Below are 14727 nucleotides of genomic sequence, written 5' to 3'. Positions count from 1 at the left end.
AAATATAATTGGGATGGTCTCCGTCTCAAAAAGATCAAACTATAAAAACCATGATAGAAGCAACATTACTTGGCAAATACTACCAACTGGTTCTCCTGTACCTTGTGTGATGTCTCAATGCATTAATATTCTGTTTCTCCAGTAATGTTGTCCAGGCAGAAGTTGCTTCTTCTGAAGGAACTGTGCAATTCTCTCTTCTTGTGGTGGTTTATTTTGGCAAAACATTTGAGAATAGCGCTTTAGCTGTTAAATGCTAGATCTGTTCCATCATTTTTGTATCTGATACAAGATGCATTAGATGTATTTCTCAGGATAGAGGACAGGTCTCTGTGAATCAGAGGTGTCCCCCCTCTTGCTTCTGATGCTTAGTGTTTCATTTTTGAAGGTGAAAATTGTGTCAGTGCTCTGAAGAGTTCCAGTCAGATCTGCGGTATGGAGGAAGTACCTATGAAATTCAGTTCCCTCCAGTTCCAGAGAATTCTGACTGTTAAAGGCAGCAGGGTAAATGTCACTTAAATGTGAGTTGCTTAAGTTGCTGAGTTGGCAACCCAATGTAGTGTTAAAGCACTGATGATCAAAAAATCCCACATTATGTATCAACTGAGATTTTTATCAGGCTGGATTTGTATCACTTTGTTTTAGGGATGGAGAAAGGGGGTTGTATGTTTTTGTTGTCATTTTCCTGATTGCAGGAGGAGAATCCTTAGTATTGCTGTGCACGAGAGTTGATTCTATGTCAGATAACTGTATCTCTCCTTAATCCATACATAGGGGATGTTTGTTTGTCTGTACTCGCACTTGTGCACAAATGCACTGCTGTGACTGCAATTTCTAATTTTTGGCCGTTCAAATAACCTTCATATGAAGAGTCCAGTCTACCCACTCTTGCCAGAGAATCTTTTATACAGCTCAGGATTCTGACCAAAATGTTTCTGTCCTGGACTTAAGCTACCTGTGCCCAGAGAGTTGCTCTAAACCTTTCTAGTAAGCTGCACTTGACATGGTGAGTTAGCAAGGATTAGTTGGCATTTCCATGAATACAAGAGCCTGCTCCCCCAGCCTCTCCATTTTTTCTTGCTGTGAGCTCTGAAGCAGCTGTAAACAACGGGAGCCAAAGGTTTACTTCTGTAGCAGTTCTAAAGTTTGGGAAAGTTTGAGATTAAACCTGGTATCCTGGCCTTATCCTTTAATTATGATCATGTCTGTAACGTCCACGTTTTGGTTCAATTCTTGCTGCTGATATCTAGGGAAGTTTTTGCTAGTGCATGACAGGAGACTGCTGGCAATTTCTCCTCAAAACTGGGGAAAATAGCATTTAATTGAAAAGATGTTGAAGAGCGCTTGCTATGGAAACTGGGGAGTCGGTGCTTTTTCTTTAAAAAAAAGAAATAAATAATGCCTAGATTGTTCTTTACTGAATTTTCATCTTTTTTTCTTCTCTTTTCTTTTTTTCTTCTGCCATGAAATGTGAGAAGCTGAGTAAGCTCTAGAGTAAAATGAAAAATGAAAATGCAGCTCTGCAACATGTCAAAGGTTAGGGGAAGTTTTGAAAAGTTACCGGATGTAAAAAGAAAATTTTAGAAAGAGTTGTATCTACTTTTTGATGCCTTTTCAATGGGGGAAGCAGATTAACTCATTACTATCCATGCTGAGAATTCATGGTTCTTATGAACTAACTGGGGCTGAACATTGTTGGAAATGTGATTAGAAGCCTTTGCTTTCCAAAAATACCCCCAGCTCATTAGTCGTATCAGCTTTTCTACTAGTTTGCAGTCAGAACCATGCTGATTTACAGAGCATGTTCCACTGTGAGTCAGTTTTAAGCCATATTCAGAAAATAAGGGCAAGGTGAAAGTGTAGCTTCTCCTAATAGAGGAGGGTTCATTGTGAAGTAGGTTTACAGAGGCTGCATACTTGGACCACTTACTATGGTGAAAGATTGCAGAGATTGCATTTCATTCAGTGTACAGATAATCCTGTGTGGTGAAGTCAAAAACAGCAACTGTATTTTTATCTCTGCAGGAAAGAAATCCACGTATCACTTACCAAAACCCAGTAGACTATATTGTTCTAAATTTGCATGTGCTGCTATTCTGGTAATGGAGGCTGTTTGAATCTGTTTTCCTATGCATAGATTTCTTTTCATCATCCCTGAGAATTTTTCTCCAATAAATATGAGCAGGCAAAATCAGGTATGTGAGTTAAGCAGAGTTTTCAGCATTCTCCTCCTATGCCCCATGCTTTGATGGTACATTGGACAGCTAGCTCATTGATCAAACAGGCATGTTGAGGCTTAGACTAGCTTAGAACAGCACCCTCATGACATGGGAGATCAGCAGCAGGACTACGTTGACCTGAGACTCAGCAGGTCTTGTTGCTGTTGCTAGCGCTGCGGAGGGGGTAAACCACAATACTTTTCTGTACCTCTGTTCCCCTTTTTTTTTCACGATGCAGTCTTTCTTTGGCAAGGGCTGATCTGTCTGCCCACTGTCGTTATGTACGTTGCCTTGTACACAAACACCCTGATTTTGAGTGAGCTTCTAGGTGTTGCTGGATTATGTTTCACCTGCAAACAAAGTTGAATCAGAGCTGCATTCAAATGTTTTTAAAGAACTAGCATGAAGTGATGCTATTTGAAGGGCTGGTTTTCCTCCAAAAAAATTACTACATCTATCTGACCTCTTGCAGACCTGGTCAGTCTCAGTCCTGTCCAAACTGTAATAGGAAAACTGGGGCCCTCCTTGTATATGAAGAGCTAGAATTCAGTACGTGGCTCTCGGGACTAGGCATTAAAGTCCAGCTTGCACCATCTTCTGAAAGTTACTTAGAAATGCAATTCCAGTTTTGCCCCACTGTAACAAAAGGTACCAAGAGGATAAACTTTGCCTTAATTACTGTTAACAACATCCTAGCATGACGTTATATTGTCAATTTTAAGTAACTGCTGGAAAATATTTTACCTCAGTGCAATTACAGTAACCAGAAAATGCCTTTCACAAAACGATACAATGCCACAAAAAAAAAAGCTAAACAGGCATTAAGTGCACAGGATTAACCTATTAGATATTGTGTAAGGACCTTCTTGAATGTCAGTATAGCTGCCTAAATAGCAAAAGCTGAGATACTGAAATCCACATCAGAGATTTAGAAATGTGCCTTCCATCAATTATCTGGACATCTTTAAAAAAAATTGACTCTCTTTCAAATGTATTTGATTCCTGATAATGTGTTGTCCAGCGAAAATAATATCTGGCGTAACTTCATTGAACTGCAGTGGCATCAAAATACCTAGAAATAAATTGCCGTATGATGTAGTAGGTGAGACAGACAGAAACATAAACTCATTAAAAATTATATATTTTTTCTAATTGAAAATATTGACAAATAATTACTTTTGGTTCTTGTCATGCAACAGAAAGCAATCGTTTTTATAGCAACTATTATTGTTACAAGCATTGAATTCAAAACAAAGATGTCTGTACTTTGTATTCATATTGCACTTGCCAGCTGGAAATATCTGTAAGTGCTTGGCTAAGCTGTGCATTATCCATTTCAACGGAAGGGAAGACTCAGTCAGTGGCAAATTCAGCAGAAATAGACTCTACTCCATTTGTTCATTCCTGCTTCTTGATTACCTGTTCTGCTGTGGCAGCTTGTGTGACTGTGCAGTGAATTGGCTCCATGAACTTGCATGTTTTTTTTTTTTTTATTACCTTGTACAATGAAAAAGTGGGGTTATTTTTTATTCACCTTTCCCCCTCCCCCCTGCAAAGCTTTTAAAACTCAAGCCTATTCCCTGATTCAATTTATTTAGTGGCATGACCACATTGCAGTGTGGATACTGTGGTGAAGCTCCTGAGGCCAGTATTTCAGCTGAGGAAAAGTTATGTGGGATTGTGTCCCAGACTACAGATTTGAGACTGAGGTCACTTGATTTTACACTGGTACAAGCAGATAATTTTCAGTAAAAAGACTCGTCTTTCATTGAGGTAAAACTGATCCCAGAGCAATTAATGCCGTAGAAACAAAGCTGAGGAATTGGTAGCAGAATCTAAGGGACCTGGGTTATTGGGCATGCCTACAAGGATAGGTTCAGATAGTCAGTCATCTTATGATTTGGGCATGATGGAGACAATATGAAGTCTGTCTGCAAGCCATATAGGTGCCCTTGTGTGGTTCTGAGTTAGTGGTAATAATTCCTGGTGAGAGGCTGGCCTCAGTGCTTAGGGTTCAACTTCATGTTATGTTTAATCCAGTCTGACTGCAGGCTGCTGCTGCTGCTTCAAGAAATTGTCATGCTGCCATCCTCCTTTGTTTGGCTACTTGCTCCTGCCCTGATCGAATAAATTCCGACTTTGCGGAAAAAGGGTCTGATGGGAAACTAGTAAGTCTTGATAGCGGGGGGCGGGGGGAGTAATTTTTCCTTTGATACCTGGGTTGATGTGACTTGCTCTGTGGTTGCACAGTTCACAAATCTGATACAAGGGAGATAGCGGAAACAGAAGAATGGGAGAACGAGCAGGGCTGTGCATGTTAGCAGTAGAGCTATGTAAGAATAGTAGTGCTACTGTAAGCAGTAGGAATTTAACAAGAAACTACACCCACAGGCTTGGTACAATGGGCGAACATGATTATACAGCTCCCCCATGCTGGAGCGGATATACAACTAGCCAGGTTGGTGTAGATGCGCCCTCAGCTTCCATCTCTAGCCTGCAGTCTAGACCTTTCTTGTAATGACATGGACTTCCAGTCTCACTTCTTGAGATCTGTCTGCAGTTGCTGTTTTGTTGAAAGGTCTGTTTTTGATACTTACTGTGCACAAATAAATCATATTTGTAGCTGTGTTTTTAGCATTTTTCACTGACTCTGTTAATGCTTTTCCTCTGTTTCACGTGTAAACATGATGACAACAGAGATCTAGCGAATCGCTTCAACGTTCATCAGGAAGGAATGCTTGAAGGTTTATATGCAATCAGAGAATGAGAAGATAGCCATATGAATTAGCAAAGGGTTGTTCGATTAAGACTTTTGTCCATATAAATGGTTGTGACATAAGAGGAGTATGAAAGGTAAGCAGAAGGGGAACACAGCACTGTTTGGAACAGCTTAAAAACAAGGTGCTCCATATTCCTCTCTTCCAGATGACCATGCTGCAGGGAGTAAAAAAAAAAAAAAAACCCTGTGCATTCCTATGTTAGCCATTAGCCACTGTGATCTGGAAGTCAGGTTTTCTGGTGTTTTGGTGCCAAACTTTGATTTCCCTCTCTAACCAGACCAGAATTTGAGCGCTGCTCTTGCAAAGGTGGAAAAATAATATATGTCTGAAGAATGAGTTTAAAATAAGCAAGGTCCTGGAGCCTTAACTGCACTACTGAGGACTGATCCCTTCTTGAGGAATATGTTGCTGTTTGTCATCCTTTTCAGTCACTAAGCTCCCTCTCCTATCTGTCTGTGATTGTTAGGGAGAATTCTGGCCTTTCTTGCTGATCAAATCTTATGTGCTAGCAGTGGCCTTATTACTTTTCATAGTGTTTGTAGTTGAGCATGATGCCTTTGTGAACAGGGAGGACTAAAAATACTGTAAGGGTGTTCTGTTTTGCTGCTGTCAGAAGAGTTTCCTTTTATCAAGTGTACGTGCTGCTGTTTGGTACACAGCATGTTAAATGGCCCATTCCAGCACTTTTCCCCACCTTCCCTGTGTGGTTAATGCTTCCAGGCTTCAGCATATACAGAAAGGCATGGTCTGAGCGAGACCAGGATCCTGCGTTGCAGGGGTTTCCATTGCCTAACAAATGTTGGTGATAGTTGAAAAAAGTCTGTCCTCTTGGGATGTTGTAAATGCGCACTCAGAGAGATCTGTTTCAAGAGTATACACACAAAAATGTGATTCTCGTGGTTAATATTTCCTGGAGTATACGTTATTTGCCATTTCTAACTCTAGTGTCAGGATTATTCTCTAACATTGGCAGAAAACCAGGGTGACTTACATTCGCAGCTTTTGTACCGCTGTACAATGTTGACAGACTGCAGGAAGGACAGCGGCAGAGAACCTACCTGCTGTGGTCAGAGCAGCAGAGAGATGACTACCTGGCTAGGACCACCTGGGAAGATCTAAACAAATCTTAGCTCCCCTTGTGTCCTGATGGCACCTGACAGTTAGATAGCCTAGGAGGAACTGCATGATATGTAATGACCTGGGATGTACAGGCAGGCAGATTAGGTGATCCAGCAGTTACCTGACATTACAAACTATGAAACCATCTTAACTCTTACATTTGATAAAGAAAGTCTGGATAATTCCATTTCCTTCTTATTACAGTCTTAGGAGAAAGGAGCGCGTTTCCTGTGATGTTGTCTTGGAAAGGTGGAGTTCCAAGGTTGCCTTGATCGTCATTTAGATGCAGATTTTTTAAAATTGACTGTGGCATAGCTGAGGGCACCTGCTGAAGCTGCCAAGTAGAATTGTTCCTTACTGTCCATTTTTATCCAGGCTAGCTTGAAAAAAGGTTCTGTGAAAAGTGCCTCTACCATTTTTCTTCAGAGATTATTCTGTGTACAAAAGATTTCCTAATATGTTCATAGTGTTCAAAGCTTTTTCTTCACACTGCAGGGTTACTTACTGATAGAGAATACTTACGTTACGTAACAGACACTGGCTTTCTGCTCTAGTAGAAGAATTAAGAAGGAATAATTGTGGTGCACGTCTTGCTAGTATCTGGCAGCCTTGTTTGCTTTTCCTCACACAACTCATCTTTCCCAATTTCTCATGTATGAGTGATCTCTATATATGCAAGGCACAGAGGGTCAAATCTTGCCTCGCGGAAGTAGTTTAAATGTAAGAGAAGGACTGATTTCATCCAGCATGTGTAACAAGGGAATGAGGTGCCTCTCACACAGTTAGATAAACAGCACTTTCAGATCCAATGATTTTACCGTGACTTTTTTTATAATTGGTGCTTTTATGGAAGACTTCAAGACTTTTGAAGACATGGATTTAGATGATAATCCCATATGTGTCTCATTCTTTTACAATTTGACCTTGTCGCAGGCAAAATCTTGAAGACATAGCAGAAGTGGACCTTAGCGGTTCAGAAGGAAAAAATATTGTATTTCTTTCTAATTTCGTGGTCTGGTGCCTGGTTTTTTTGACTGTGTAGGGTTTTCACTACTGGATTATGCTATTTGCCTGTTTAAGCAGTTTCCAGCTTGCTCAAAGATCTCAAAGGTCTTATTTATTTGAGGTGAAGCAGCCCTACAGCTGTGGAAAGTATTATCACTGTACTTTACAGAGCGGTATCTGAGCTACAGAGAGATTAGTTCTAACAGCAAGCCTGAGTGAGGAATGCAACTCATTAGTGTTAACTTTCTCTCCTTCAGCTTATCTTGTTCCTCATCTTCTTGGTTTTTTACGTGACTTGTATGAATCAGTACTTCACATTACAAAGTACAGATATATGTATTTGTACCTCTGCTATTTACAATCTACGTAGCCAGCATTGACAGAAGAAGTTGTTACACACATTGTAGAAATGGGGCAAAGTGCCAACTTGTCAGAAGCTCAGCATCTCCAAACAAAATGGGTTTTTAAGCACTTCAGTCACACTGCACTGAGTGCACAACAAAATCTGACACCCCATCATCCAGTGTTCTAAAAACACAGCCATCTCTCACATGCTCAAGCCTGGCATCAATTTCTTCTACAGCACTGTTAGCCAAAATGTGGTTATTAGGTGGGCATAAAGTAAAGTAATGCAGCACCTGTCACTGCATTAGGAAATCAGTTCACTGTGTAAGATGACACATGACCTTTGCAAGGACCACTTTATTGGACTGTTTTGCTTCCTTGCTATCTTTGCTTTCAGTGTAATACTGCATCCTTCCTCAGCTGGGAGAATTGGTCTTCCCCATAAGGACTGGGAGACATAGGAGTGCTCTCAGTCCCTATTTTAAACACAGTGAAAACAAGGCTTAGAGGGATTTAAGGTCCATTCATAACAGTGGCTCTTCCTCAAGAATGCATACTTTTTTTTGCTCTGAACTTTTTAACATGCTGAGCTCAGACTCTTGTTGATGCTGAACACTCAGATGAAGGCAGAGGGAGCTGCAAGTATGGAGGTGTGTGGATAGCCACACTGTAGGTGGAGATCTGCAAAGTCAGGCACCCACAATTAGATACTGCATTTCAGAATTCCAGCTCAGACTACTTTGCCAGGATCTCACAGGAAAAATTATGAGAGATCTAGCAATGAATCCTGATTCCCTACCTGCTCCCAGCTTGCAAGTAGATTCACACACTCTACACTGATATCAGCTCAGTCAACTCACAATTACTAACATTAACGGCTGAACAATTCTAACTGCTGACAAGCTATCCAATTGCAAATTTACCTCCCAAGAGCTGTTAGCTCCCATCCAAATCACTGTTTATTATTTACAGGAACCACCAACATGGAGTGAAATGCTGGCACTATTGAGGGATCAGTAAGCGCGTTCCCTAACTTTACCTTTTTTGGAGTTGTTTGTTTTTTGTGGGGTTTTTTGCACACTGCAGAAAGTGTCTGTCCTTAACACTCTTAAGAATTTGTGTCCATGTATGCTATAGGTGCATCCTACAGAGTTGTGTTAGCTGTGCATTCTGTTTCAGTTCTGGGTATGGGCAGTAATTATTGACTAGGATCTCAGTTTCACTAAGTACGTCAGTAAAAGTTCTGGACCTCCTGATTTTGCATGGTTTATATGATGAATGTTTGGTGTGCTTTCTTCAAGTGAATCCTGGCCGCTAGTGCTAAGTAAATTTATTCATGCAGAGTAATTGCTTGATAGATATAAAAGTTTCAAAACAACCTTTTTTTTTTTTTTTTTTTTTTTTAAGATTACAAGATCTGGCTACAATGATACAGATTTAGTTTAGTGGCAGTAAGTCAGACCATGTGTGTGTAAGCATTTTCTGTGGGGATAACAGTCTAAAAAATGAGCAATATTATTTTTGATTATCTGGAGAGACAAATTAATATTATTTTAAAGATGCTGTTCTTTCTTCTGTGTGATGTGTTGTAAAACAAGTTTGCACACTGGATTTGCAAAAGAATTCATCACTCTTTTGGAGACTAAACTGAGCAACTATATAAAGAGCCCAGCTTTGTTGGATGTGAGCTCTTCTGAAAACTGGCTCTGTAATGGAGCATCTAAATTGAGAGGTATCCCAGGAAAATCAGTGGAGCCTAGACCGCTCACAGCAGTACTTTTGCTTTTAAGAAAGTTTTAGATGGTGGAAAGAGTAAGAACTTCTGAATATTCCAACCTTCCTAAGACAGTTTCTTTTCTTTGTTTTTTATTTAAAAAGAAAGGAAAATTAAAAAAAAAGTTCTCCTTGTTCAGCTTGAGACACTGAACTTCAGTATGGATCTGTAGAACTTACATTGTATCTTAGGGCGGGCTAATCTAGTTGTGGAATAGACTTTCCAACATCCAGCTATCTTAGGTGTATCTGGAACCTTAATGGGGCATCAAAGTAAAGCTGACTGTCATTCTTGTTAATGGGGCTATAAGCAACATCATGCTGATACTGTTTTTTTAAAAGAGGCATCTCCTACGCATTTTGATAGTAAACAGACAAAAGGAATGTCTTGGCTCGCTTTGTAACCTCTGAGCCCTTACCAAGTGGAGGGAGTAAATGCATTTATAACTCTAGGAAGACCATCAACTTTGGAACTAGGCAGGAGAAGTAAATGAAACCTCCTGGCCATGACACTTTAAAACACTTTCTTTTCTGAAGGTGGAAAAGATTGGACCTTCCATGCTTTCAGAAAGTCTCCAGTCCTCTTCTAAACTTCGCATCCTTCTGTTTGCAAATCATATCCAGATGATCCTGCCATTTTTTCTTAACCTAGCATCGAATAAATTGACATGAAGATCTGACCCCAGGTTGAGGAATAATATGCAAGCTGATATAACAAAATATACAATCCAAACTGAGCCTTAAAGGCAGTTCAGAATATCTAAATATGTTGCCACAATTCTTTTATGTGTTTTACTGTGATATATCTTTCTAAGAAACACACTTACAGGGCAGTAGGTCCTCCTCATCTTGAGTAAGTACGTAAGTCACGCTGATGGGGCTTTATCACATGTTGATGGTTTCTCCAGATTATGCTGTAATCTTGAAAAGCCTGGGTACCAATACAGATGTGAGAATGTAGGGCCCAACCTTAAACTCAAGGGAAGAATTTCCCCTGACTTCAGTAGTGTAGGAGTATGGCCCAAATTCTACATAGTACACCTGTCTTCCATTGAAATTAGTTGGCGGTAGATGCTTAATTATCTAGAAGGATCAGAATCTCAGCCCACGACGATGCACTCTGATGAAGTTGTGCTTAGACTGTCTTACTGTAATCAGAGGCTAGTTAATAAATTTCCAACCGGACCTTGGACCAAAGCTGCCAAGAGCTATACTGGAAATAATTAGAGTTCTAATATCTCAAATAATGAATATTATTAAAATATCCTGTGCATTCTGCAACATCTAACAAGATTAGATATGCTTTTAAAAATATCCACAATGCATGAAAGTCATCGTCTGGTGTTCTTAATTAAGTTTGGATGAGTGTAAACAGATGTAAACAGCAGACAAGTGCTGGGAAACTGTTTCTGTTGGTTTATCTTGAGTTGATCATATGGTTTCTGTATTTTACATGAGATGTATTTTTCCACCCTAGAAACAAATTTTTCTAATAACGTGCAGTGAAGTTATGGAATAAATATGTAAAATCAAACCACCAGTTTTTTTCCATGTTTCTTTCATGTGAAAAGCAAATGGAGAGACAAATTATCGCATGTATATACACTGCTTTTTCCTTTTCTTTCCTGTTCTGTTTGTGGTTTTTATACTTATCTGCAACATACAATCTTCTTCGGTATTTATCTTCAGTCTCTCTGTCTGTCTTAAAAAAAAATCTTGTTTGGATTGAGTAAACATAAGGACATGTTACAGGATTTTTTTTTTATTATTTAGAAAATTTTGAGGCTATCTAGTAGTTAAAGGGCTATTTAGAATAAATTCAGACTTTCTCGTGGACTTCATCTCGGGGAATTTGACTCTATTGCCTTTATAATCTGTTCCTGGAAAGCATCATTTTTTAATTGAAGTAATCGTGTGACTGGGAAGCGGTTTCTTCTTGTAGTTTCTGCAGCCAAAACTCATATAGTTCCTTGTTGATTACAAAAACAAAAAATTGTTGGCTGATTTTCCTGGAATTAAATTGGCAAACATTAGGGGGAAAAATTGTGCTTTTTCCAGAAAAAGCTATCCTTACAGAAGTTGCAAGTTGTAATTCAGATGTAAAGTTCTGGGATGATATTTGCTGTCCATAATGCTTTTACCATATGTTATCAGAATGTGTCAACTGACACTTTTTATGCGGCAAACAAAAAGAAATTGCATACCATAAACATTTTATGCAATGTCTGATAAATATGTAAACATAAAACTCTCTGTAACCCAGTGTTAAGAGAAGTTACAGACTTGAATCCATAGTTTATTTCAAGGGGGAAACACTGACTATCTCATAAATTAGCTCAGTGCTTTACTTGAAAGGACATAAAACAGTACAGAAGTAAAAAAATATTAGAACTGAGAGCAGTAGAACTGAGAAGAGCAAGTTAAAATCAGAAATTCAATGTTATTTCTATGGAATAAGCTTAACCTTTTTTTATATGAACTGTACAGAAGGATGGATAGTTTTTTAGTAGCCTGAAAACACCTAAGCCATATAGTTAAGTTTGTGCATGTGAATAATCCCATTCAAGAGAAAGGTGCTCTTCAACAAGTAAAGTTTTCCAAGGTGCATCTCTCTTTCCAGGATGGGGCCTCCACTGTTCTTGCATCTGTATTTTCACAAAACCATGCAAACCTTGAGCCTTCCCTTGCGAGGTCATGGACATCCTCAGCATTTGGTATCTCCAATATACCCAGGTCCTGCAACAGCTTAAACATATGTATAACTTTGCATGTGTAGGTAGTCTGATTAGCTTGAATCTGCATATTAGTGTAGGTAAGGTAATGTGCGATCTGCAGCCTTTGGTAGGTTTGGGGTAATTCTGTGGAAAATGGCCTAGAAACATCTGAATACAAACATCAGCATTGACTATAGAAAAAATACTTTAGATATGTGTAGGAAGGGCAGGTGCTTCTGTTCAAATGACCATAAGCAATTCACTAAAAGATACCCCTTGCGTCTTCTATGCATCCTCCAGCCCGCCAGGAAAATCTTAGTCCTGTTGAAATCCTTTCTCATTTACTTCATTGAAGCTGAGATTTTTATGCTTAGCCTAATGTAACTTCCAATGATTTTGGTCTTATTCCACTTCCTTGTGGATGTAATGGGAGTTTGGCCAAGCACAACCAAGACTTTGTTTCCAAATATATGATTAAATGAATAGCAGCTACCTTCACCTGTTGTTTCCTACATGTAGGTGGAAGTTTTTGTCCACTAGCGCATCTCGAACGTCCACGTACTCTGAATAGGGTGGATGGCTTTAAGTTACATAACATTAAAAACACAAGCATGTCAGACTTTCTGACATAAAGGGAGAGCATAGGAAGGTCAGATCTGCGATTACAAAGCTCACTTATTCCTCGTCTCCACAATTGTGCAAGGTCTTATGTTTATCATCAACACAGTGGATGATGATAGGTCTGTCTACCAAAAGTGGAAGAGCCCTCCTAGGTACATGGGGTCTGTTTGGACAAGTATGACATGAGTTGGTTGACACGAGTCCTGCATCACCAGTGCTCACTTTATAGATTTGGCGTTTGGGGTCAGAGGATTGCTTCCATCCTGTACTGTAATCACTAGCATGAGGAAGATCTGTTCTTGGCTGGGGTCTCTGGATACTCCTCTAACTCTTGCTGCTGCTTGAAGTTTAGCTGTTGTGTCCCTTGTCTGTTTTGACAGAGTGTAGACCTGGATGACCGCCACAAACCTGAGTTTAGAAGAGTTTTTAGTTCTTCCATCATTGAAAATGGGCATCAGTCTTCAGCAGGTAGGAATGGGAAATGAATGAAGCAGCACTACTTGTAGAATACCAGATCTTGGCAGGCGCAGAGCAGCAGCCCCTGGATGTTGCAAGCATTAGAATCTGATATGGTTTTAGCATGAATACTATACTGTTTAACTTTGTTTCCTAATTAGGAGTTTAATTTTTAAACTTCGTTGTTAAGCATGCACTGTAGTGTTTGATTAATTAGAGCCTATTATTGTTACATTATCTCAGGGTATTAGTGATGATAAGGTCTGCTATTCTGGGTGCCGTTGTAGCCTTACATCTCAAAGCATTTTTGTAAATTACTAATCTAATTTCATCCTTCAGTGGGGGAAGGACTTATCTGCGTTTTAGAGAACACTGAGGCACACGTTTCACAGACCCAAGAAAAGAACAAGAATGTTGACTCCTAATCCACAACTGGAGATTTGGGGAGTGGGTAGGTTAATCAGATGCAGATGCCAGTGGATTAATGATCTGAATAAGCTGCACTAGCTGAGATTCACGTAGGACAGGTATATCACTGCAACGATCACTGACACCAGGGTTGTATTTCAGTTTCTGCAGTGTGCTATAAATGGTATATAATGCCCCAGAGGAGGAATTAGGTAACATAATTACAGTATCTTGTAAAATAAAGTTGTGCATGAAAATTGGTTGTAACTTTGTGAAAATCTGCAAATAAACTTACTTCCTCTCTCCTTTTCTTTTTATTCACTAGGTCAGGCAAAAGTCTCCCATGAACTGACCTCTTTTCACATGTCAGACTCTTCCCCTGAAGCCCATGCCCCTGCAGTCACTTTACAGATGCCTCACCTGCCCGTTACTGCAGTAACCAGAATATCGGAGAAATTTTCAGGAGAAACCATCTCTTCGGCAGGAACAACTAATGTGTCTGCTGGCCTGCTGGGACAGAGCAAGAGCAAGAGCAAAAACGAGACGGTAGTGAAAACTTCCAACCAGTCAGGTAAGAGAGAGAAAAATCATTTGCTTACTGATCCTATGCCTGTTTTCACTTCTTCAAGAAGCTGGGGGTAAGGGTTGTCCTTTGACCTAGTGAGAATGGTGAGACCTAATTTCTAAGGCTATGTATCCTGTGGTGGGACACTCTGATTTGGAATACTGTGTGTCTAGGTGGAGCTTTAAGCCATAATGTCACATCCTGTGAGACCTTCTTGCTGCCTAATATAGATGAGTATACAGTGCAGCCTATCCTCTAGTGCAATTACTCAGGAAGTATTTCTTTTCAACTCGGCTAACTATTTTAATGAAACTTGCAAGGAGTTTTTAGTGCACTGCGATCTCAGGCCTCTAGTGAAGTTAGGCTGATGTTGGCCAACATGTTCAAAAGTGATTTGGAGGGGTGAATGACCGACAGCAGACAGACACATACACGCAAGAGACAGAGTGATTGTAGAATCTTATTTTCTCTCTAAACTGAGTTTAAAAGAAAGAAACCTCATCTCATTTGATTCCTTCTCAAGTCATTCAGGTTTTAATTTTTGAACTGTATTTCATGCACATTTAGTGATGGTGACATAGCTCAGAGTATTTATATGGGTCAGAAATTACAGAGACAGATCAGAGAGAGACCAGATGGATTTGCCAGTGAGAGCAAGGGATTATTTGCAGATTCTTCTTTCACCTTTTCTTTTATTAAAGCTAAGTAGCAAAGCCTTCCTTTGT

At 39.7% G+C, this 14727-nt stretch overlaps 2 protein-coding genes across 9 annotated transcripts in view; one reads left to right on the top strand and one right to left on the bottom strand.

Moving 5' to 3' along the window:
- LOC104147928 (tricarboxylate transport protein B, mitochondrial-like) overlaps positions 1 to 14727 on the bottom strand; it is a 76014-nt gene that overhangs the window by 43197 nt on the left and 18090 nt on the right. For 2 of the 7 annotated variants that reach the window (XR_011134885.1, XR_011134907.1), the window contains exons 3-4: positions 13858 to 13944; positions 11504 to 13114 (exon numbers count right to left, since the gene is read on the bottom strand). The exons of 4 other annotated variants lie outside the window; for them this stretch is intronic. The gene's annotated coding sequence lies outside the window, so the exon portion shown is untranslated. Of the gene's footprint in view, positions 1 to 11503; positions 13115 to 13857; positions 13945 to 14727 lie in introns of those variants that run through there. One more of the 7 variants, XR_011134905.1, reaches the window with a different exon arrangement.
- Positions 1 to 14727, top strand: part of SMTNL2 (smoothelin like 2) — a 29192-nt gene that overhangs the window by 3886 nt on the left and 10579 nt on the right. For both annotated transcript variants that reach the window (XM_068910144.1, XM_009680885.2), the window contains exons 2-3: positions 12954 to 13041; positions 13763 to 14008. In XM_068910144.1, coding sequence (XP_068766245.1) covers positions 12954 to 13041; positions 13763 to 14008 — 334 coding nt within the window. The remainder of the gene's footprint in view (positions 1 to 12953; positions 13042 to 13762; positions 14009 to 14727) is intronic.

Source organism: Struthio camelus, chromosome 16, assembly GCF_040807025.1.
Source record: "Struthio camelus isolate bStrCam1 chromosome 16, bStrCam1.hap1, whole genome shotgun sequence".
Classification (NCBI taxonomy): domain Eukaryota; kingdom Metazoa; phylum Chordata; class Aves; order Struthioniformes; family Struthionidae; genus Struthio; species Struthio camelus.
The sequence above is the reverse complement of the archived record's forward strand: the minus strand, read 5'-3'. Positions and strand labels throughout refer to the sequence as shown.